The sequence below is a fragment of the Hylaeus volcanicus genome, chromosome 1 (assembly GCF_026283585.1).
Source record: "Hylaeus volcanicus isolate JK05 chromosome 1, UHH_iyHylVolc1.0_haploid, whole genome shotgun sequence".
NCBI lineage: Eukaryota > Metazoa > Arthropoda > Insecta > Hymenoptera > Colletidae > Hylaeus > Hylaeus volcanicus.
Window position 1 is genome coordinate 11443871 of NC_071976.1, and position 23893 is coordinate 11467763.

The 23893-nt window shown below is 38.3% G+C and overlaps 1 protein-coding gene across 1 annotated transcript in view; it reads left to right on the forward strand.

The window, feature by feature from the left end:
• LOC128877125 (zwei Ig domain protein zig-8-like) overlaps window positions 1-23893 on the forward strand; it is an 86677-nt gene that overhangs the window by 49170 nt on the left and 13614 nt on the right. The window contains exons 3-4 of the mRNA XM_054124159.1: window positions 15959-16143; window positions 16995-17208. Of these exons, the coding sequence (XP_053980134.1) occupies window positions 15959-16143; window positions 16995-17208 (399 nt within the window). The remainder of the gene's footprint in view (window positions 1-15958; window positions 16144-16994; window positions 17209-23893) is intronic.

The following is a 23893-nucleotide window of genomic DNA, read 5'->3' on the forward strand; positions in this document are numbered from 1 at the left end:
CATATTCATCGAACCAAACGCAATTAATAATGTACAATTCGATGAATGAATTACCATACCTGTTGGTAATCAACTGCGCCATATAATTAATATTTACCCCTGTCGCGAATCAATCATCATCATTGAAGGAAAAAAAATTAATTCCCCTTACAGTTTTCCAAGCAATCGCACACTTGCGCACCTAGTCGGAAACGATTTCGCACTCGGGGCCATCAGTGGACACGACCGGGAGTAAATGAACAGTAGATAAAGTCAACCGTTGGTCAGGCGCTCGCGCGCATTAGCTTAGTGTACTTTTCTACTAAATCAAAGGCGATAGCGATCGTCGTGGCCACGGGTTCGTCGCGTAGCCTTGTCACAACGTGATTACACACAGTTTCTCTCTGTAAATATTTTTTTCCTGCCCCGCCGAATAATTGCTCGGGCTGAAATAATATTTGCGTTGGACGCGCTCGCGAGTTGTTAACGAGCGCTGGAATTTGTCAACGCTTATTAAGTGAATTCGCTGAAATTTTTCTGAAAAATTTAATTGCATTCGACGCGTCGAACGATACTGCAATTTTGTTCGGTTGCAATTAAATGCGCGAAACTGAATAATCTAAAATTTTGACTGTGTTTACCACGCCGAAATCGAATTTCGAAATATCACAGTGCTCTGCATCAAACACTTGCTACAAACTATATTATCTATTATTGAGTGTATTCTATTATTACGACGTCTGGAGCACATTTTAGTTGGCAAATAAATGAATATTTTTCGTGTATATGGTGGAACATTCATGGAACAAAAATTGTAATTCATTAACGATGGCTAAAGGTTTAATATTCAGGCTACAAGAATATTCGTCATCTGACAGTCTTCCAAACGCTCTTTGATAAATTATTCCATCTCGAAACAATCATCTACTATATCCCAAACAAACAGCGACTCGTCTGTCCATCATACCTACATTCCAGTTTCTCTATCGACCTTATCGTCACGCGCTGCGGTTGTAGAAGCAGAATGACCGTTCCGTCAGGGATATTTTCTAGGTTGCCCAGCCATACTTCGTTAACCACGGACAGTGTGGACCAGTGGGTGGGAACGTTCTCGAGCGAACAGAGAGTGAATGCGGTCACTTTCGGTCGGGCTGTCGGCGAAAGCGGGGCATCGACATACCGAGGAAGACTTACGGCGGCCATAAACAATCGGTAGTAGAAAGGATACGTCAACGTAGAAGCCGGAATTCGATCCAGACCGATATAGACGGATGGTCGGCGCGATCCCAATGTCTACAGCTGGTACTATCGATTCGTTGGACGCGGCTATGCGAAACACGATCACAAACCGTGGAACAGGTAGTCTCAGTTGTTGATTCCCGATGCTGAAGCAAGACAAACAACAGTGGGACACGGCCACGGGATAGCTGGGGAACCGGATGAACTATCGGCTCGTAACGAGGGCAGAGACGACTAACCAGCAGACAAAACATTCGTTGAATGCCGGCACGCTGTATCAATCTACGTTAAACCGTGAGAGTTTTTTTTTTTTATCTGTCGACGGATCGCTGCGATCGGGGACTGAGCTCGTTGATTTTAATGCGATTGGCGTGTTCGTTCCTCTTAGTTCCAGGAATCCGTGGGAGTCGGGAATGATGCTTCAAATTGAAGTTTATTAAGTGGGCAGGATGGAATTGTATCTAGATCATATATAAATATTTATTAGCAAACTCGTAGACATTTTATTTTTATTTATCTCTTTAAGAGAAGAAATCTTTAAACCATCTTGGAAAGTCATAGTTGTATTCAACAATTTTCTTAGTGAAAATAATTGATTCAATACCAGATTTACCTGACAGTGTTTCTTATACATATATTGAACGATAGAAAAATAATTTTCATTTACATTTTTTAAATAAAATAGCTCTGGATTTGTTCTCCCAGTTCTTTGTTCTCCAAATTAACCAACTCACAATGTGCAAAGCTAACAAAGGGCTATCGTTTAATTAATAAATCTTTCCGCCGTTCATATTAGATTCTCTGTTCTACTTAAAGGATTAGCCTACCCACATATAACATAAACTTAGTTAACATGCCACCTTATGCACGTATTACGTAAGCTCGCTAAACAAAGTAGCAGGTCGGTCCGAAAACATGAAAATTACTGATTAACACCCGGATCTCGTTTCATGATACATCACTTTGTAATAATTAAGAAGAAAGTATATCGCGGAAATTAGCGATGCCGGGGGAGGGTTTAACCCCTCGTGAGATTTAATATCGTGCATCGGTTTAAGGGTTACCGAGCGGATTAGGTTCAAAGTTTCGTCGTTACCGAGAAACATGTCGCCTTCCTGAAATTAGCTCAGTGTTTCCTGTCCGCAGACACCTTTTCTCGCGCGCGGAAACTCATTATGAAGGAACGATGGCACAAACCTGTTAACGGTATGCCATTCATATCTAATTTCGGCCCACTGATTTGTTGCAACAACACGGTTTCAGTTTTAGCTTTCCAAATTTCGCTGTTATCAAACTTGCGCATTTACGATGCAGTTGAAATATTCGTGGCAGAAAGCTAATTCAAAGTGACAAATATCCGTTCCTATAATAATGCTCTGAATTTTGCAAGTAGATGAGCCAGGATGTCCAAACAAATGGATCATTTACAACGTCACGGAAATATCGGAGGTTTAATTGTATATCAATCAAATTAGTCTACAAATTCAGAATCGCTTCCTTTCCTTTCTCCTTACTCTTAAACACGTTCTAGACTCATGTACTCCATTTCTTCGACTCGGTGATTCGGTGTACTTACAGGCGTACGACGTGACAATACAGCGACTGTAGAGTAATCCTCGCTAGGAAATTATCTAGCATTGGGCTTTGGTCTTTGATCTTCGCCAAGGAAAGCGCGCAACGTTGGTGACTGAACGACATAGATCAGTAGGTACATTGGGTATATAATTACGTATCTTCGCCCGGCCAACACCAACTTTCGTACCTCCAGTTTCCCGCAAGGAAGTTACTTAATCAAGGGAATACATCAAACCCAGCTATCCTATATTGTACGATAGAGAGTCCCACGGAGTATGCTCACCTGCTATCAGGCGTGAATCTTTCCAAAGTTAAGTTCACGAGGAACTCGAAGATTGAGATCCCACCGTCACTGGCGCGTCTAGGCCACCGTGGTTCCAATTTATAGCTTAACGTTTTGAGTTCGGAATCGGGGAACAAAGAAATCTACACCACAACCTGAAATGAACGACTACTCTACTATATTTGTTCCGTGAGGATCTACAAATTGGATTATAAAATGAAATTACTTGATTGAATATAATTAGTAAATAAATTACGTGGAGTTTCCATTCGTCAACTATTATTAGATAACAATTTTCAAGAAGAACAGAGATCACTTCAGGACTTAATCACAGCTGGGAATTAATCTGTTCAATATAATCCAAGACGATAGAGATATAATATTTTATTTGATTTATTTGTCACAAGTGACAATTAACCTAAGGGAATATTTTCCCTTGGCACAAGTGCTAACATCCCTCCATCAGCCACCACTGCACGAGCGCAAGTGGAACGATTAAAATTCGTGCAGAAACAGTCTCATCCGCTCAACGTCGCCCCCTCCAAGCGAGGACCAGCTACTTTTTGTCGTAATTTTTCAACTCAGGAGTACGAAAATCGGTATCGAGTGGCACTTGGAGCCCCGACAAAAACCTGGGAACATCGACACCGCGCCAGGACCAAGTTGCCCCGCAGCTTTCGTGTATTTCCTGCTCGCCTGTCGCGTCCTCGCCACTGGGCGCGCATGTTCGAGGCCCCCTGTTCGAGCTTCCATCCAGAGGAGGCATCAGCCAGGTTGGCACTTCTCGATGAAAAACGAGTGACAAGACGAATGGTCCCTTCGGCGGCGGTCTCCCGCGCCTTGCCATAAGGCAACGCGTGGAAACAAATGATGTCTCGGATGTACATTTATTACGCGGCCCGATGCGGAACCGGAACGTCTGCGACGACCCCGATTGCGAGCAGCGCGCTGACCTCGTTGGATGTGTCGTTTGCGCGGACGGATAAAGGAAGAAAAAAAAAATCACGAGGGACAAAGGTTCCCTTGTCGGCGCGTTTTCTTCCCAACGAACGTCGCCGCGACGCGGCGGAGGGGAGAAGAGAGGGAACTCCAAGTCGCTAATACAGGGTGAGTCTGAAGGGGTATCACACAATTTCCCCGGGTTTATTGTGCTACCCCGAAAGAGTGAAAAGCGCTGTAACAAACATGGGTCCGTGAACCTTTTGTGCGCCGAGACAGAGCCACTTTTGAAGTCGCAGCTGACATTATGCTCGACAATTATGAGATGCGGGAGCACACAGGAATATGGGATACACCGGGGTTGCTTTCGTATTTGGCGAGTCGGGAGATTTGGAAGGGTCGCAGAGAAGCTCGTGTGAAGTTCGATGCGTGAGGGGGTTCAAGGTGATGAACGTGTTTGAGTTTTTATTTTTTTAGGGGGATGAAATGTGGTCTTGTCCGGTGAACGTAGACTCCATGTTATCGATACAGAGTGAAGGGGTAAAATATGTTTTTGAATCTAGCGAGTTATAGAGTAGTGGATGAGGGAATAAGGTGAAGACCTGTGGACAATTTTATGGAAAATATATACGAATATGTGAGATCTTTTTTAATGTACAAAATTAATATTTGTTTGTTATTGGGTTATCCAGAAAGTTCGTGCCAATTTTTAAAAAAAATTCAAAGGCACATTTGAATTTTGATATATATTTATTGAATTATATAAGTACCATTTTGTTCCACGATCTTTCCACCTTTTAAGGGATGCATCCATGTTAATTGTTTTCAGCCATTCCAATATAAACAGACGTGTACCACCTACCAAAAATCTGCATAGACTTTCCAGATAAACTAATACTAAGACCAATTTCTTCAAAATGTCTTCATTCAATATAAATTTTTAATAATTTTCTGCCGATGTTATTGCAATATAGCCGAAGCATTCTTTCCCATCGTACTCTACAAATTCTTCGGATCTGTCAGCCTCCTTTCACGTATGACGACGCTTTATATAAAAAATAATCTCGACGGGCGGTCGCACATAAATAAATGAATAATAATGGTTTAATATACCGTCGAGTTTCTGAAGACTGCTCTTCGGCAGCCTTTTGTTTACACGGGGGATTGTGAATTGCTGGCCTTTTATAGCGACAACAAATACCCCACGCTTTTGTATTTCACACTGTATAGTAATAGTGAAAGGTTAATATTCGACGTCACTCCTGGTTTGAATCCTCATCCGTGAATAGAATTATTTTTAACCGCGTTAGGTGCATAAATTACTCGTCGTTGACCATATTCGCTCGGTATCTGTAATAATTGAACGTAAATGAAATCGATTCGAGACTGAAATGAAATTCCGATATCATGTTCAGAGAGCTAGAAGATCAAGAGCAACACTTTCGTGTGCTCTGGTGTGAAGCATCTCTGAAATCACGCGCTTTCGATAACTTATTGATCGGCTAACATTTTTCTGTGTCAAGAATAATCACCCAATTCCAATTCATGTCACGACTGTTTTGTAAACAATGGCCTTGATAATAGAGTTCCACGCATTCTTCGAACCCCTAATAACCTTCAAACCTTCTTGTTTGAGCTACATAAATGAAATTTTAGTTGTAACATTTTCTTTTCGTTAAGGAATAAAATCCTGCTTCAAATGTTTCCAACTTTACAAGTAAGTCGAATTTAACGAGTAGTTTATAGTTTGTATCATCCCTTTATTTATAAATTCTGTCCATAAACATTACTAATATAATTTTCAACAAATATTGAAATATCTCCAGTTTTTTTAAATACTGTAATTATCATTTAAACCTAAATTTTCATTTCATCCTCGCCGAGCTACATTAGTTCGCTTCTCTCGCATTTCCCACTCATGTTCAACTCCTTGGACCGGAACTAAAAGGGTTAGACGCGTATCCGGGATACCAGGATGCCGCGACGAAAAAGCTCGCTCGATTGTGACTCCTCAATGACGTACGAAATATTCATCGTTGGTTTCCTCGCGCAATTCGCAAGGTGGCCCAATCCGAAAGGGCATTAATTAAGCTCCGCGTGTCCTTTAGGCATTCGAAAACTCGCATATGTATAGAGAGAAAAAAGAGAAGCGAAAGTCACTGCACGGATCTTTCATTAGCGCTAATGGGAAGCGGCTGAACCCGCAGTGGAAAATTCTCCCTCCGAACCCCTTCTGTCCCTTTTCGCCAGTCGATTTTGAGCCGAGATCGAGATTAAAGCACTTCGACGAAGTGCTTTATTATCGATCCGTGTTTCGCCTCGATCGAACCGCGAGCATTTGCCGAGTAGCTCGTGATCTTCGCGACGATACAAATTGGAAAATGCCTGAAACGTTGTTCTGATTTCGTGGATATTTTCCACTTGTAATAAAAAATACTGAGATCTTCGTGACGATAAAAATTGGAAAATGTAACGTTGTTCGAAAATTCTGCGAATAGTTTCAACTTCCGATAAAAAATGTCGAGACCATAGGAAACAGAAGTTCAGAGTTAATGTTCTGTAAAATTGAATCATCGTATTTTACGATGATGTGATAAACTCCTTCAAAGGTAGAGCATTCTTGAACCGTATTTGATCGATGTTAATGAAAAATGCAGAATAAAACTACCAGTTTCATCTTTGCTAGAATGTTGAAGTTGCGTAAGAGAGATTGATGGGCATTTCCCTGCCAAGTTTATTCCGCTTTGCAGAAAAGGAAAACTCCTCATGGAAGTTGCGTTTTTCGATCCAACCAGTAAGATAGCGAAGGAAAATGGCGAAGCGGGAAACGAGGTACTTCCAGCAAAGATGCGATGTTAGGTGAATGTGTTACGCGATGCTTTAAAATCTACCACGCCAGATTAAACTTTTATCTTATCTTAATAACTAACATTTATTTACGAGAGACAATTCAATTTAAACTGAATTTACACCCATTCGCAAGTACAGTTTTGCAAAATTTGTCTGGCATTGCATTCAAACTCGTTGTATTATTTTTTTCAATTGGTATGAAAATGCGCGTTCACAAATTTTTATGGTATTGTTCTCGTTTAGTATTGTGGGGCAAGGAGCATTGTTCGTATTAACTTCTATTGACACTCGAAGGTCAGGAAAAACTTGGTTCATGCTAAGTAAATAGCATGTAGTGAGTTAAAATAGCTTTAGGAATTAGAATTTCTAAACAGGCTTGTTTTTCCATGAATGCAACCAACTTGCTTTTATTTCCACACGTTCTATAATTCTTAATCCCGCGCGTCCACTGTATTTTCTAAAAAATTGTGGGGACCTTTGTTGCTGGGAAACAAAATTTTTTAAATTACTTCCGCTGCAAGACAACGATACATATTTTAATTAAACAATTTTTAAATATAATATTCTACCAATAAATTCATCGTATATTATTTCATGCATTTTGTTTTCCCTGTCTTGCAATTTTTGTATTAAAATTCTAAATATTTAATTTCTGTCTCTTTCATTAAAATTATTTCAACTAAATCAATAGTATTAACAAAAATTGTATTTACTGAAACATGTCTTTATGGGTTGCATCATCTATTAGACGAAAAACCATTCTGTATAATGGAATAAAAAATGCTTCCAGTAGTGTATTAATCTTATTAAAAACACCCGTTAAAAAGTTTTCAGTCCCCAGTTGAAAAAAAATAACGCTAAAAGAGAGACTGAAAGCTAGACAGCTTAAAAGTTTGGAACAGCTGAAATTGCTTATTCATTATTCATCACTTTTAATTCTATTTCTGTTAAAATTATTAAAAGCTAGCAAATTTCGTTTCACCTTTCGTTTGAATTGAAATAGTTTAACTTGGCAATCCACGAGTCTAAATTTATCGATGCTACCGGATACAAATATTCGGTTATTAAAAGATCGTGGAAGATTTTTAATAGAAACCAATGTAGATTTTAAATTAAATTATGTAAAACCTTTTAAGGTAGCAGACAGTTCGAAGAATATAAATGCATTTTTGTTAAAAGCAGTTTTATAACACGTTTCAGAAATAATAATTGAATTCAATTCGAGGGGTGTGCGAGGGTAGCTGAAAATTGAGAAACGATACATTATCATTAGATTTCGATTTAAATTGTTTACGTTACCGTGTGCGTCAGAATTAAATATTAACCATTGAAACCGCATCCTGATCGAATATTCTATTACGGAATTAAATTATGTAGAATCATATTGTGTGGTGTATTAATTCAAATACCACACTTCTATACCTCGTATCATTATCAGCTATTAATCGTTAGATATAATGATCAATGACCTAATTTTCAATCAGCTTCATGTAATACCAAACAATAACTTTATATGTATTCTTTTAATATTTTAGGCGCATCACTTTTCTTGATTTTAAAGTTGTTTGGATTTAAATAGTGCTCTATTTATTTATTCATTACTGGTCAGATAACTTCCGTATTCGCAGAGAAACCTTCTGCATCGATCAATCTTAATGAGCTTTTATTTAGTTGTCAACTGTCGACCCAGTATTTGATCTAATCGCAGCCAGACAGGTTCATAAATAGATCCTTGATATTATCAGAGGTAATGAGAACTGATCACACCTATCACGCGATATAACTTTCACCTGTACTTAATCCGAGTTATTTATCCACGTCATTAAAGAACATTGACGTACTCCAGCGCTCTCGAAACGACGAAATAAGCGCAGCTGTCAACCTTCATTCGGGATAAGGGTTATACTCCCAACGTATTACGTTTTACTGACGCTGCAGCACCTGGAGAAGCTTATCGCGCACCTCGAGCGTCCTAGACACACTGTTGTATCGTGATAATTCGATCAGATTGTCTCGCGTTTAAAAATGAATACACGTCTGTCTGGCAAGATCGATTCGCGAAGCATTGAGTGATGGTATTCTGGGCGAAGAGACAATTGTATTAACGATAGATGAAGGCAAAAGGTTGGACAGGTTGGAAGGGTTATTTTATAAGACAAATACCGTGTTTTCGATGCAGCAGTATTTACATTGAATCCCTAAATAACCTATCTAATGCCTAGGAATGAATGTCAAGAATAAATCGACTGTACTTTTATTCATTTTATTATTTAAATAAAAATGTATCTCTCTCTGGTTCGTTCAAGTATGAAATATTGGGAGCTTTAATCAAACTCTATGTGATAAATGCTGGAAATAACTTGGACTTGCATCAAATTGTAGAATGTCAATGGAAATTCTACGATCAATGGAATGTAGTGAAGCAAGCATGATTTGGTAGAATAAGAAAGTTGCTGTGTCATAGAAAATCTTTAGGAAAAACTTCAATGTTATGACTTTTGTTTTTAAAAATGAATGGACGTGAATAGAGTCTAGTAAATAAACTTCATTTATAATTAAATTAGCAGAAATCGTTCTGCAAATAAATCTCGATACGAAATTCCAAAGGTAAATGTATTATCGGTTGTATTTACTTTCCTAAATCCACATCGAGGTTTGTTTGCACGGACGGTTGCCAATAATGTAATTATAATATAAGGTACGAAGACAAACGTAATATCGACCGAATTTACCGTCGAAAATTTGACTTGCGTGGAAACATAATTCTCAATATGAGGATTTTCGTATTGAGATTTGTTTGCGGAACGAGGTATTCGTGATTAGATTTATGGTAACCATTCGCTCGACATCAGACACATTCGTTCGGTGCGTGGAAAATTTGAGAAATGTAACGTTGTAAAATACACGAAAGGATTCGAATTTAAATGGAAACAGGAAATAACTCTTTTCGCCTGGAATGAATCATTATTGATAACTATCGACAATTTAGATTTGTTTATCTTCCAATAAAATAGAATTCAATATTACCTATGAAATGAAAAGGTTTTACCTGTGAAGATAAGTCAGAAATGTGTACAAGTGAAAATGCGTAACCAAGTTGTTGACACTATTCCTCACTGCAGCTTGAATTTACTTTTTCTTTTACAATCGTGTCCCTCAAAGAGTTAAAGTGAACAGCCCCTGTCCCTGAGCATCGATCTTGGCGAAGAAACGCAAAAGCGAACACCATGAAGCATGTGCTATAATCCATGAAATAATAGGGTCATCTTTTGAAGTCATCGTGTGCACATGGCACCGAGTTCGCGCACAAATACGCGAAATATAGTGGTCGACGTATTCTTTGGTTGAACGACCGAGTTCGTGTACCCACGCAGGGGTCTGAAAGGTTCGCGAATAACGTGAGGGTGAAGGGTGCACCCATTGCCGAAGACATTTAGTTCTCTACTCCGTTAACCCCGAGTACCCCGGCACAATCGAATCAACAACGGATGGGTAATTTCCTCAGAGGACGGAACAAAGCCGACCGCTCATGGGATATCGAGCTCAGGGGAAAAATGCACGCGGACAAAGAGCCGATAATTGTAATTGCGATCTGGTAGTCAACGGAAATACGATTTATTGCCGACAAACCCCGAGGATGTTCTCTGAAAAAGAAATATATATTACAGCTCGGGAGATAGCGATCACATCACTCAAACTTTCCAAGCGTTCGTGTCGGATTGCTGAGGATTTAACAAATCAGCTGTTTCTAATGCGAAGTGTGAACCGTTTGGAGTGGATGGTAATGGATCAAGAAGAATTACTTTGGGAATTCTTTTCTAGCGAACGAATCCATCTTTTATTTTTTATTTAAAAAAAATACAGACAGGAAAGAGAAAATTAATTCATAACAGAATAAATACTATTTAATGTTAATGATTTCCAGAACCATATTAAATAATAAGAAAAAGTCTCAGTAACCTGAGAAGAGATTTTAAAAATTTGAGAGTTTGTAACATACTATCTTCTCTAAATTCTTCTAATTGCAAAAAGAAACACCCTTCGACCCAGCACCGTGTTTGCTCTCCTTATAGCTGTCAGAAGCTGCACTCGAGCCGTTTGACACGCTCTGGAAAATATTCCGCAACTTCGTTACATTTCCGAATTTCAAAGTAAACCTTCCGCGGTATACTTTTAAGTCGTCGAACTTCCCCCGCGGAAACAAGATATTTTGTGGAAAATAAACTACCCACGAGAAAGGATATCAAAAAGAATTCAAAGTTTACGCAGCGAACGGGGACCCCAGGACTTTTATGCTACAGTATAAATACAGAATTCCGTCCTCGAAGGACCGAAAATTAACTATGTACACTGAGTGACGAGGGAGACTTCGGTTCCTCGGAAAGTTTGAAGAAATTAGCAGCTAACTAGGAAGAGTAATTAATGGCAAACAGAGAATGTAATGCGGTAATTTTGTGAAAGTTCCTATGGGATCCTCCTTCCACTTGAAATTTCGGAAAAATGTCACACATTCTCCCAAGTTACCAGCATCATCTTTCCGTTACGAAAGTTTCATTTTACTTTGAAATACTTAAACAATACTATTGATCATTTAAATAGAAAGACAATAATTTACTAACGCCACGCTTCGCTTTATGCGTCTTTTTAGTGGAGAAACAAATTTATTCGGAATTAGAAAGCACTCGGAGGACCGTTCAACTAATCACACGAAATCGCAACATAAAAGTTTGTTACACTCCATTTCCGCGGCACGATTGAAAGGCTACATGATTCAGATACAGAAGCCATGGAGGTCGAATGGATTTTCAATCTTCTTGTAGCTACGAAGTTGTTCTCGAGCCTGAACAATTTTCTCTCCGTTGAAAATGGACTTCCTTCACTCTATAGGCGTACGTACGAAAGTATTGGGTATCACGACCCCGTCGACCGAGAAGATCAGGGATTGACCTCGACGGACTCTGCGCAAGAAGCCTGTTACGAGTTCGACAAGTAACGCGTTGACTCGGTCGGGGTTCCAATAAAATTTCCTTACGAGCGACTTGGGAGGCCGCCCCGTGTGGCTGGGCAACCAAGTACCACGCGCAAAGGCGCCTGTTCGGGGCGCACACTTCCAAGACTGATTTATTAATAACGTTGACAAAAAAATGGAGAGGAGATTCTATAAAAGACTTAATTAAGAATTCTGTAACTTTTAAAGACTAGGAAATTAAATGAATAGTAAATGAAAAATCATGCATATTAAAAGTAGAATTGTCGGGGTATGGTGACTATTCTTTTGGAGATGCTATATTTTCATATATATACACATACGTATAATGGTAAACAGAGAATGTAATGCGGTAATTTTGTGAAAGTTCCTACGGGATCCTCCTTCCACTTGAAATTTCGGAAAAATGTCACACATTCTCCCAAGTTACCAGCATCATCTTTCCGTTATGAAAGTTTCATTTTACATACGTATATCTCATATCGATATTAAATAAAGATAGAACTTTCAGTATTCATTTTATTTTAATTTACACATTCTATTTCATGCCTCCATTTTTAACCTCTTAATCGTAGGAGATTTCATTTTGTCTATGCCCTGAATATAGTTTCTATATGCAGTATAAAGTATTCTTATCGTATTTGCAGAATAACAGGTTAGAAACAGGTTCCATATCAAGCAGGAGAGTATAAACCAGCAGAAAGCTAGGTGAGAACCTCTGGTGCCCTCGTTGGCGTCATCCGGTTCTGTCGATAAGTCAGGAGAACATGATGTTCGGCTCGCTCAGACAGGGTCCTTCAATTATTTCCAGCAGCAAATTAGTTATGGAATGATTCACCATTACTACACTTCGATTCTAGGGCAAATCTGCCAGTTTCTAAATGTAGATATCGACCCGATGATATTACATCACATTGTTTGTTGTGCGACTGGCTTCCCAGGAACTTCTGTTTTAATGAAATACTCCTCCATTTCGAATAAAAATGTGAAACCTTTTGTATTCCTTCAGCTATAAAGGCACTCGACATTTTATTATCATTATTTAGTCTCAAGTTGGCTGTTTAAATAATTTTATTTGCTTTAAGTCAGACTCATCATAAATAAATTTAACAGAATTTCATACAAACATGTACAACTAACCACGTGAAATCTCAAAAGTGTACGTCAATTACTTCTCCAGGAAAATCACGAAAATTGCCTCTAAAATAAAGGAGCACCTCCTCAAGGAACGATAGACGTTTCCTCGTTTTAATTCCCACGGCCACTTGGGCCCATTCACGTTCCCATAATTATATTTCCTGTTTTTTTCCGGAACACGAAACGCAAAAATTGTTCGAGATTAAATCCGTACAAAGGTTCCTTCTCGGAAAGTCGAAAGGTTAAGTGGCGAAAGCCTTATACCAGCCTTCGCGATTTCTCCGAGCTTCTTCGTTCCCCGCATCCCGTTTCTGGTTACTTTCCAGCCACTCCACCCTTTGTGCCTTCCCCGTCGTTCGAATTCGGAGCGCTCGTCGTTCCAGAATATTACGATATCATTAAATAATTAAGAGAAAGTGGTTCAAGTTCGATAACTGCGTAGCCACTCGGTGAACGATATTCAATTTCGTCCTTTTTTTCGTCCTTTCCTCTGATATTCCTTCTCTCTTTCACGAATCCCCATCTTTGTCTCATACTTTCGCTCCATCAAAAGAAAAATGTTGCCGGATTCGCCGTATTCTCTCATCTTAACAAAACTGAGCCTCGATTGTTTCGAGACTCTCGACGTTCCCTGCGCTTTGTCGCGTTTCAGCGCGGAACACTGCGCCCCGTCGAGCGAAAAGCGATTGCGTCTGAATAGTCGAAGAAGCGAATCCTCCCTGAAGCGACAACGCCTGTCAGCCAAATCGATTGTTTGACGCGCTGATTCGATCCCGGCCACAAAGGTGTCTCGTTGCTGATTGAAGAAACGAGAAAGTCGATCCAGGCTGCATCCACGCAGGCGTGATACTACGCCCCTAGAGACGGTGTCCTGTTAAATTGAATCGCGCGGACACTCGATTAGCGGAGAATCGCGATATCAAACGCTCATTGGATCCTTGGATATTTTTCTTCGCCTTTCGTTCTGATATTTATTAAATATTCGCGCGGAATTGAAATCTGAAAATGTCGTACGAAGTAAAAGCGAATTTTATTAGGAATGCAATAACAGAAATATATCTAAAATAAAAGTCGCCTGTTTTTCAAATTTCTATAAAAAGATTTACCCAAGTCTGTTCTGAAAATTTTAACGAGCTTCCCCCTTCGAGAAAACGTCGAAGTAATAATCTTCTCAATATTGAAACAAATAAAATTATTTTAGCAGCGAACTCGCGGCCAAGTAATGATAATAAAGACTTATAAATGGTTTTATAGGCGCTTAAACGACGGAACATGTACACTGAAAGTGTCGATATATTCTTTAAAGGCGCGCTAAAATGAGTCATGAAGAACTGACGTCTAATAAATTGAAAGAAAAGTCTTCGTAGATGTCTGTGTGAAACCGACACCATCGACGATGGAGATTAGTATCTGTATCGATAAATTCTTCGCGTTCCAGATACCACAAACTGTGATGCTTCTCCGCGTCCGTGAGTAAATCTCATCGAACCTTTCGACGAACAATCTCGAGTGTCCCAAGAATTTTACTTTTCCGCATTTCCTGCTCCAACGGGTATTGCTCGGAGCATTGGCTCGAAAATGGTTCCACTTGATGATCGGAACACTCGTTTTCATTCGTTTGAAAGTAATCAAAAATATCGAGAAGAAGACAATAAAGGATGGAATATTAATGTATATACGCTGAATGAATAGAATTTATATTGATTATTTATTGATAAGCTGAAGGGATTCGTTTAATATACAATATTCTGATAATAACCAGCTAATTTTATTGCCCAACAATTTTATGATTTAATATGCTTCACTAATGAAGGAGGTTTCAGTGAACGTCTAAGAAAAGTTGCCTCGAGATCTTATCTTCGTTTCGTAGCGAAAGGAAGCAGAAAATTCAAGTGAGGTTTCAGTCTCGAAATTTCTGTAATAAAAATGCCAATTTTGAGTCCTAGTTACCGACAAGATCTTAACAGAAGAAGTATTGTAGTATTAAATATACAGAAAGTTTAATAAATTTTAAGTTTACATTCCGAGGAAAGAAAATTTTATTAAATCGGTCTGACGTTTATTATTATACACTGTTTTCGTTAAAATCTTTCCATCAAGATAAACGTAGAAATGATTCCTTTACCTCGTTGAAATATCGAGACAGAATCCTCGCGCAAAGTTGATACATTAACCAATACTCCCACATCGGAGAACGAAGGAAGAACCTCAAGGCGAGTTTATATAGACAGTTAATTCGTTATTCCAGATAAATCTCCGCGATAAAATTTCATGCGATTCCCTTGTCGCTGAAAAAAAGAAAATAAACTGTCTTGACTGATCTGTTTTAATAAAAACGTTCGTAGGTTCGGAGACGGCTCCTTTGATAATGGTACAATAAAGCGTTCCCGTGATTTACGCCGTGGCAAATAGTGTTGTTAGCAAACGATGCTGCACATGATAAATCAACGATCGCGGAATGATTCATGGAACGGTAGTGCAATTTACTCGAACGCCTTCCTCGCATTTTTAGCGTTTCCCTATACAAGCTTGACGCATCCGTGAGAATCCTATTACAACGCCGCCATGAAAGACAGATGCTCGGAGCTTAGGGTGAAAATCTTGGCGAAATTGTGCCCTTAGAGGAATTAGAATCGCGGTTTTATTCCCGTTTTGCACGGTACCGGAGGAGAATACAATTCTCTTTTCATTAGGAAGATTTATGGCGCCTTTATTCAAATTAAACGGCGAAGAATATACAAATTCTATGCGGACAAACCGTGTTCTGTTTTAATTGAAAAATAAAGACGATTTATTGCTTCGCGAGGACGAGGATGAATCGCATTTTTCATGACAAATCGTAGCACTGCATTAACTTTTTTTTTTTTTTTTATTTACTTTAGAATTTCTTTTAATTCTATAGTACACGCGTAAATATATAAAGGACATTTGTTATTGATTAAAATAAGTAATAAACCAATTTGTTACAGAGGAAATAATCGCTAACCTGCCTCCTCTTCGAATTCCTCGCTTGAGACACCATCGAGTGACAGATTGGGACCCTTATTTCGAAAATGCAGAGGGTCAGGGTATCAACGGATCCCAAAGTGTGGCACTGCATCTCGGTGCAACGGCTCTCCTCGATTGTCGTGTCGCAATGTTAGCTGGAAAGAAGGTAAGACGGATTTGTATTATATAAAATCCACGGAAGTAAGTACATTGCTAAAAGTAGAAGATTTCTAACGGCCAAGGTTTAATAATGACCATAATAAATTCTACACAAGAAAATAAATACTAAAAACGAAAAAGGAATAATTTGTATTTGATATTTATTGATTTAATTATCCTGTGTCCATAAATAATTTTCCAATACTCTCTAGCAATGTACTTGAAACAATCCCCACCCTATCCGCACTTACACATTACATAACCTTTGTAGATCAATATTGTCAGAGAAATGTTATTTTAATCGAAAATGCAATCTTGAAATCGTCTTTACAATTGAAGCCGTAACGTTCTATAATAAATAAAATATACGTTTCCTTGCTCTTCGAATGTGATACATGAAAGATAGTTTTTGTTTTTTGATAAATTAGAGAAGAATACTTTGGAAACACATTTCTTTTCAACGTTTTGGGAAACATAAATGCACCAATTATTACATAAATTACTATTAATATTATCTTGCGATATGCTTCCAAAGTACATGTTCCCAAAAAAAAACCAAAAATTATTTATCAGATATGTTCCAAGTCCGTTTCACGTAGTTAACGCTCGATATATTATAAACGAGGAGCAGTAATGATCCGTCAAAGTGGAAGACACGCGTGAAACGGATAATTGAAAAGAGCCCCCCTAACATGAGGGGAACGTATCAACTGACAGCGAGCGTCCTAAATGTGTAACGCGTTGCAATGCAATTAGCGTCTCTTGGTGCACACTAATTTAACTCCCAAACATTCTAACTACACCACACATCGTTATGCAGAATCGCATGCAACTGTAGAATCTGTGTCACAATTATAGGTCATGTGGTTACGCCGCAACGCCGACTGGGCATCCCTTTTAACCCTGGGTAATACCACTCACATTTCCGATCCCAGGTACAGCGTCAGCTTCCAATACCCAAACAACTGGAGACTGGCGATCGCAGGGGTGCAAAGGGAGGACCGTGGATTATACGTCTGTCAAGTAAACACTCACCCCCCGAGAATGCTCGTCACTAACGTCACTGTTCTAGGTAATCCTGCGTTTCTACCGAAAGCTACAAACGTGTAACGAGTCGGATGTCCGGAGGTGTCGACTCCTCGGTTTGTAGATTAGTAAATATTTGCTGAAGAGAAAGAAAAGGCAGAGAACACCAGTTTTTGTATCTAAAGATCTTGTTACAAGGTCGCAGCCATTAGCTCGCTATTACTCGCGAGGAAGGATCGTTCAACGCGATCAAAACAAATTTCCTTTCATACAACACCTAGCTACGACGATCAAGGAAATGTTAGTAGTTAGACACAAATAAAAATAGGACGGACAGGAGACGCGCACTCGCGAATCGTTTATTTATTGAATTTATATATGTTGAGAACAATTTGTCCAACCCTGCGAATTAATCAATAATTTCAAAATATTCCTGTGTTTTCCTGCAAATTGAACTTTACAAGCTGTACATAATTTTCATTAACATGAAGGGATACATCGCGTGATATATGGTTAAAGTGACAAGAAAATGTATGAAAGAAGGAAGCTCCGGATTTGCAATCGTGGTAAGATGATACTGAGAGGTTTAGACAAAACCCAGTGATTAGGGGATCGCCTGTATGTGAAGGTTCATGGATCACAATACAGGCTGGAGCAAACACGTGAGACTTAATACCTACAACCCTGGAATTATGAGACAGAACCAATCCCAAGGATCGATAGATCCCCGAAGTCCAGGAATTATCGGCACCAGGAACACCCTGTGAACCGAGATGCTTCGAAGTCGGTGCACCTCATGTGGAATATACGAAGCCACCGTAAAATCCAAACCTAATCTAAGCTAGAAGTGTTGAAACCACGAGTTCTTGAATGGTCATGATCTAGGAAGTTTGGGGTTGTCAGCATCGAATTGAACGTGGACTTGGGGATTATTAACATCAAATTCAACCATTCTTTGGTCATTTGTACCCATGCCAGCTATTCCATCAAATCCAACGCGAGGCAGTTTGGATTCATCAGCATGAAATCCAATTATTCCAGGGACATCTGTATCAAGTGCAACTAGTGGGTGTTCAGCTGTGCCATTGGGCTGAGATCATATCTACGGAGTCCTATCTAGGACCATCTCTTCCGAGTGTAAACTAGTCTGGAATTGTTTAAATCAGTTTCTAATTGATTACGTGAGTTTCGAGTTGCACGTGTCCTACGTCCTTTTTATTTGACACACGTCTCTTGAAATGTTTCATTAGTTCCTAGAAATCTTATAAATATTAACATGATAACTCATACATACTTTCCTTTCTGTTTTACCATAGTTAAAGTTAAACAAACTTGTCAAAGTGATTGCACGTTACGTAACTAAACAGTAGAAATGCTTCTACGATTTTGTCAGTTTAATTACCTAATGGATGAGTTTCAAATTCGAATGAAACTCGACCTAATTTTACTCTCTCTGTACAAATTGAAAAGTACAATGTTCAAATTTGAGATGAAATACTTACTAACATCTGTCTTCGTCAATTTTATAATAATCTAACCGCAAAAATTACAATTAAACGTTTTCAATGGGCAGCAATGAAAGGCTTGAAATAGCATTCGAAGATATTTGAAAAATTGACTGAAAACTGTTTCCTCTGAGTTTTCCAACCAAGTTTAATACTTCAAGTTTTACCAATAACCGAAGTAATGGAATTTCGATAATCGAAGTTTCGAGGCATCGATTGCTGAAATTGAGTTAGATTAGTTCCCGTTTCTTTTGGGTAGCTTATATATTGTTGCTTGACAGTTAATACTTCAATGCGTTAAACTACTTGCTCGAACTATGAAAAATGAATATTGTTTGTTTCTATTGGAGAAGGTAGAAGAGTTTAAGTGTTAATTGTTAGTTCTTGGTGGTTCTCCGAGATCGTCTAATCACCTCGATATACTTCACCAAGAATTTCCGAGTTCTAAGTATTTTCCCGGGACACTGTATCAACGCTATCAATCATAATTTATGTTCACGCTGTATAATAGATCAGATTTTGCGACAGAAACTAATCAGCGATTACAACCGCCCTGAAAGATACATCAATATTACATTACGGTCCACGCCAGCTATGGACAGAAAATTAATTACGGTATCACTTATTAAATCCGTCTTCTTACGTTTTCGTAGTAGACTATTTTTATTATTTCTTAAGGATTATTGATCGATACCTTAATGTACTGCATTTAATCTGATTATTTAAGAATAAATTACCTCAGGACGGGGGAATATATAATATTTCGAATTTAATAGAAAATTATGGAAATATTACGTCCAAGGAAACTCGTCTTTTTGTTTCAAGCGTAATTTGAGTCTTCCATTGTCTGTTCGTCGTTTACAACTGTTTATTAAATTCACAGAAAGTAGCAGAATTCAATGAATAAGTTGGCATTATATTTGGAGCACTGTTTACCCTAGTCTACAGCAAACAATAACCTAACAAGGTAGCTGACGCAGTCGAGTTCGTTAATTAGCCGCACTTTCGAGGAAACGAATTTCTATAGCTTTCGTCTCGCATATAATAAAAGTAACATAAGACGTGTATTCATTAGAATGGAAATTCTCAAGCAGACAATTTTTCGGAAGATCCATTGTATCGAATTTTAAATCAAGCTTTCAGGTCGTCCTTAATTAATTTTTGAAAAATCTTACAGAAGAAAATAATAAAATAATTTCATTTTAATGCAGATAGCAAAATCAAAACGCGTATTAGTATTACTATTTTAATAACAATAATACAAGTACATTTTATATACGGTTTCCATACTAGTGTATACCTCAAATAAATAAAATGCTCTGCTAGTTTTAGTTTAGTCGTATACATATATGAAATCCTCGGTCCAGCGATAACATACGCATATTAGCGAGGGTTAGAATGTTAAACATTTATTATCAGCGGGTCGCTATCGCAAAGCTAATCAAGTTCACCCACACGTGGAGGCAGTTTCAAACGACAGTTAAACCGGAAGTTCAGCGTTGTGGGAGTTTAGATTTTCGCAAAGGTTGAGCCCCGAGCGTTACTCCCCCCAAGGCGGAGATGTGGAGCACAGCGAGGGGCGCGCGTTGATTTTATGGCACGCCAAGACGTATTTATACAAGAATTCGCAATTCCCAGAGCGCGTGGTGATTGCGCACTTCCTTCATTTCCCTCTGTCAATGGAATAAGACTTCCTCAACTAAATGTTCATCTGGAGTTCGATTGTTTTCCAAAGCGAGGACTTAGGAACATCAATCTGCTCCCAATTCCGACTGCATCCCTTATCAGACTGCTTTATGTGGGCCAATATTAATATTCACTTTTTCATTCAATATAAAATACTTCAGGGGAGAATTTTTTTTTAAAGTAAGGAATATTCTACCATTTTGTCATGAATATGTATAAGATATAATATGAAATTGAACGATATTTTACAATGAACCACAACGAAGAAGTGGTGTCTTGAGAATGTTTTCAGCAAGCATTAATATTAATGTGTTTACTGGTCTACTGTTTCAGAACCATAGAACCACTCTGCCATCACTTCAGAATGGAAACACTGGTAAAAGCGAGGAATATGTAAATTCTTGCTCTATATATAAGGGACTAAAGATATACATATCTGTTGAATTCGTTACAACAATTATAGATGGTCCAGTAAAGTGACACGGAGATATTTGAAGCGTTGTTTACCGATGTTGCCACGGAAATCTGCGGGAGATAAGCTCAGCTTCTCGCAGGAGTTATTGCAACATAAAAACAACTATAACTCAGAAACGAGGTCACATAAGTTACACGTTTGTACGTCCGTTTCTTGTTGTTTTACAGTACCGAGTCCATTGTGAAAGTAGGTCTCATCGCCTCGAAAATGAAAACGTGATCGATCATTTAATTTTATACGGAAATCAAACGCAATGGTATTTTTCACGAGTTCGTACCACATTTCATGAAAGCAGGTTTTATTTATTCTATTTGTTAATTAAAAAAGTATCAAAGAACACGAGGTTATTTTCAATTTTAAATTGCTCAACCTATAAGAAGGGCCAATTAGCAGCAAAGAAATATTCACAAAGAATTCTTTTATGCACGTAAATTACTCTATAAAAGGGAATATTCAACGTGGATTACAAAAAGCCACGCACAAATAACCCTGTAAGAACGACGGCAACCAATTTACCTGGAAGACACACATAATGTTAAAGAATAACGACGGAGGTGAATCGAAGAGGGGATCGACGATGAAAAAAAAGTGATTAATTGCACGCACGCCGCTTTTCCATCCTCCTTTAATAAAGACCTCCTTTTGTGACCGAGTCCCCTGAATTATCGGCTCGTTCTCGCTTTTTTTTTTTTTTTTAATCGAAAAACGCTCGCTCGCCGAGCGTATCGAGGGTGCATTCGAATACTCTCGAGCGCGCCACTTCCCCATCGGAACACGAAGCGGCTGCCTGCTTCAAATTGCTATTTTCTCTTGGCGATTGTGAGTTTACAGATCGAGCTGGTCGACGTTAAAGTTCCCACGGACAGTGCTCGTCGCATTTGAAATTCTCCTTAAGCGCTCGCCGAGCTCCAGGCATCCCTTTCACAAGGGTTTCTTAGAGGCCGAAGAATTCTTTTACCGTCCATAGGATCAGGAGATGAACGATGAAATAACACGATCGACGGTATTTTTGTATTCAATTTTAATAACATTGGTATTAGTCCAATGAGTTTTAATTTTAACAGTGTTTATTAATTTGTAGGGTTAAGTTTGAAAGATTTCGAATTTATTGATATTATATTTATAACTAATACTAAGAGAATGTTCAGGCAAAGAAATGCGAAAAAGAATAAGTTATTGTTTTTTACATTTTATTAAATATGTTCAAACGTTTTCTACGAATTTAATTGGATATTAATACACAGTGTGATTACTGAGACAAATTTTTAGTGTGTAATATCAAAACGCTCGTTTCGCGCTTAGTTATAACAGAAATTGGACCTCCGGAGTTTTCCTATTAGGATTTTGTAAATACAGTTTCGAGCATAATAACGATTGAAGCTTCGAGTCAGTATTAAAGCGTTCAAAAGAGGTGACTCTTATAGAAAATTTCTTCCCAGAAATAAGAATGTTTCTCGAGGACTTCTTTCTTCAAATATCAAGTGTCCCGTTCGTTCTTTTTTCTCGCAAACTGCGCGCAAACGAAAAACTGGAGATTTGGAATAAATTTGCATTTGAAAATCAGTTTCCATTCTGATTGGATCTTCGAAGACTTCGAATTTCGGTAACCTTGGAAATATCTTCGTTTGTCGAAAATGTTTGAATTCATTGGTCGAAGAACTGAATGTTCAGCACAGATTTAAAGTGATGGAATCCTGTGTTTATCTGTAATGCGAAGAATAGAGGCGATTCTGTTCGGTATTCCACGGAATCTGATATACTACCACTTAAAAGTTCAGGTACACGTATTAATGAGGAGAAAGTTGACCAATTTTGCTGTCATACAGCGAAACTAACATAAACGGAACATAAATTGCATGAAACTCATTCGAAACTACCATTTTCACCAGAATCCACTAGTCTTCCAATTAATGTGCACAATTCTGCAGTAATTTGCCAGTAACATTTCAAAAATATAATTATTTGAAATGGTTTTATAATTATGAATTGTAACTGTATCATAATCAAACAAATTTCAACTTTGAACTCCAGTAAAGTAACTCGTAAAACAGAGACGAAATATTAATATCTCATTAGTATATCATCGTAAACTTAGCGAACAACGTCCGGAATTTCTCTTAGAGTAACCCTAAAATAATAGAGACTAAAAATGCTTGGGCATCAAACTACGATTCCCCAGACTACTTCTTCTGTCTTCGTTAGCCTAAAATTAAGCGAAACTTTACGAACTAAAATGGGGTCAAATAATTCACGTTCCATTTTTCATTGGATCGCGAAGTACAGGACTATCCACTAGAAGAAGGACATCTCGATGCTATTGGCATATTCTGGCTATACTTTCTCTACAGATGATGCATAGAGTTAGTGACGATCATTGTAAATGATAAGAATCAGTAACGTATCGTTTAAAAATACATCAACCTATTTTTAGTGCACTTTGAATATAAACACAAAATTTGATAACAAATACGTATCTCTGCTTTCTGCTAGACGAAACACTCTCACACACATTCGCGCCTCTCCGTCAGGAGCTCGTCGATGCGTCGTAAATAAACTACAAATACGATGCACCATAAATTTTTATCAGCGTTCCTTTCAGCCGTTTCGCCGCGCAACTATTATCCCATAAATCCAGCGAAGATCCAAACATCCATATAAACGAATCCACACCACGTCGCAACAATAAAAAAAGCAAACTGAATGAGCGTCGACAATTTCGCGACAGGTTCGCACGCCTGGAAGAAAAATGCTCGAAAGTTAAAATTTTGTATATTCGTCAGAACGTTATATCATGCTTTGGATTAATATGTTATTATCTAATAAATTAGTTCTGGAAGCTTGTGGTCATTTTGGGATTACATAAAGTAGCACGAGAAATCCTTGATCCTCAAATTACTGCGCAGTACTAGATTAGGATCGGATGGGCACCAGTAAATTAAGGATCAGGGATTTCCATAATCACTTTCCTTTCCATTTTAGGTGGGACTCCTTTCCTCCATATTTTGTCATATTTTTGTTGATTATATCTATATTTAAAAAAGAAATGTGGAAAGTTCACTTTAGCA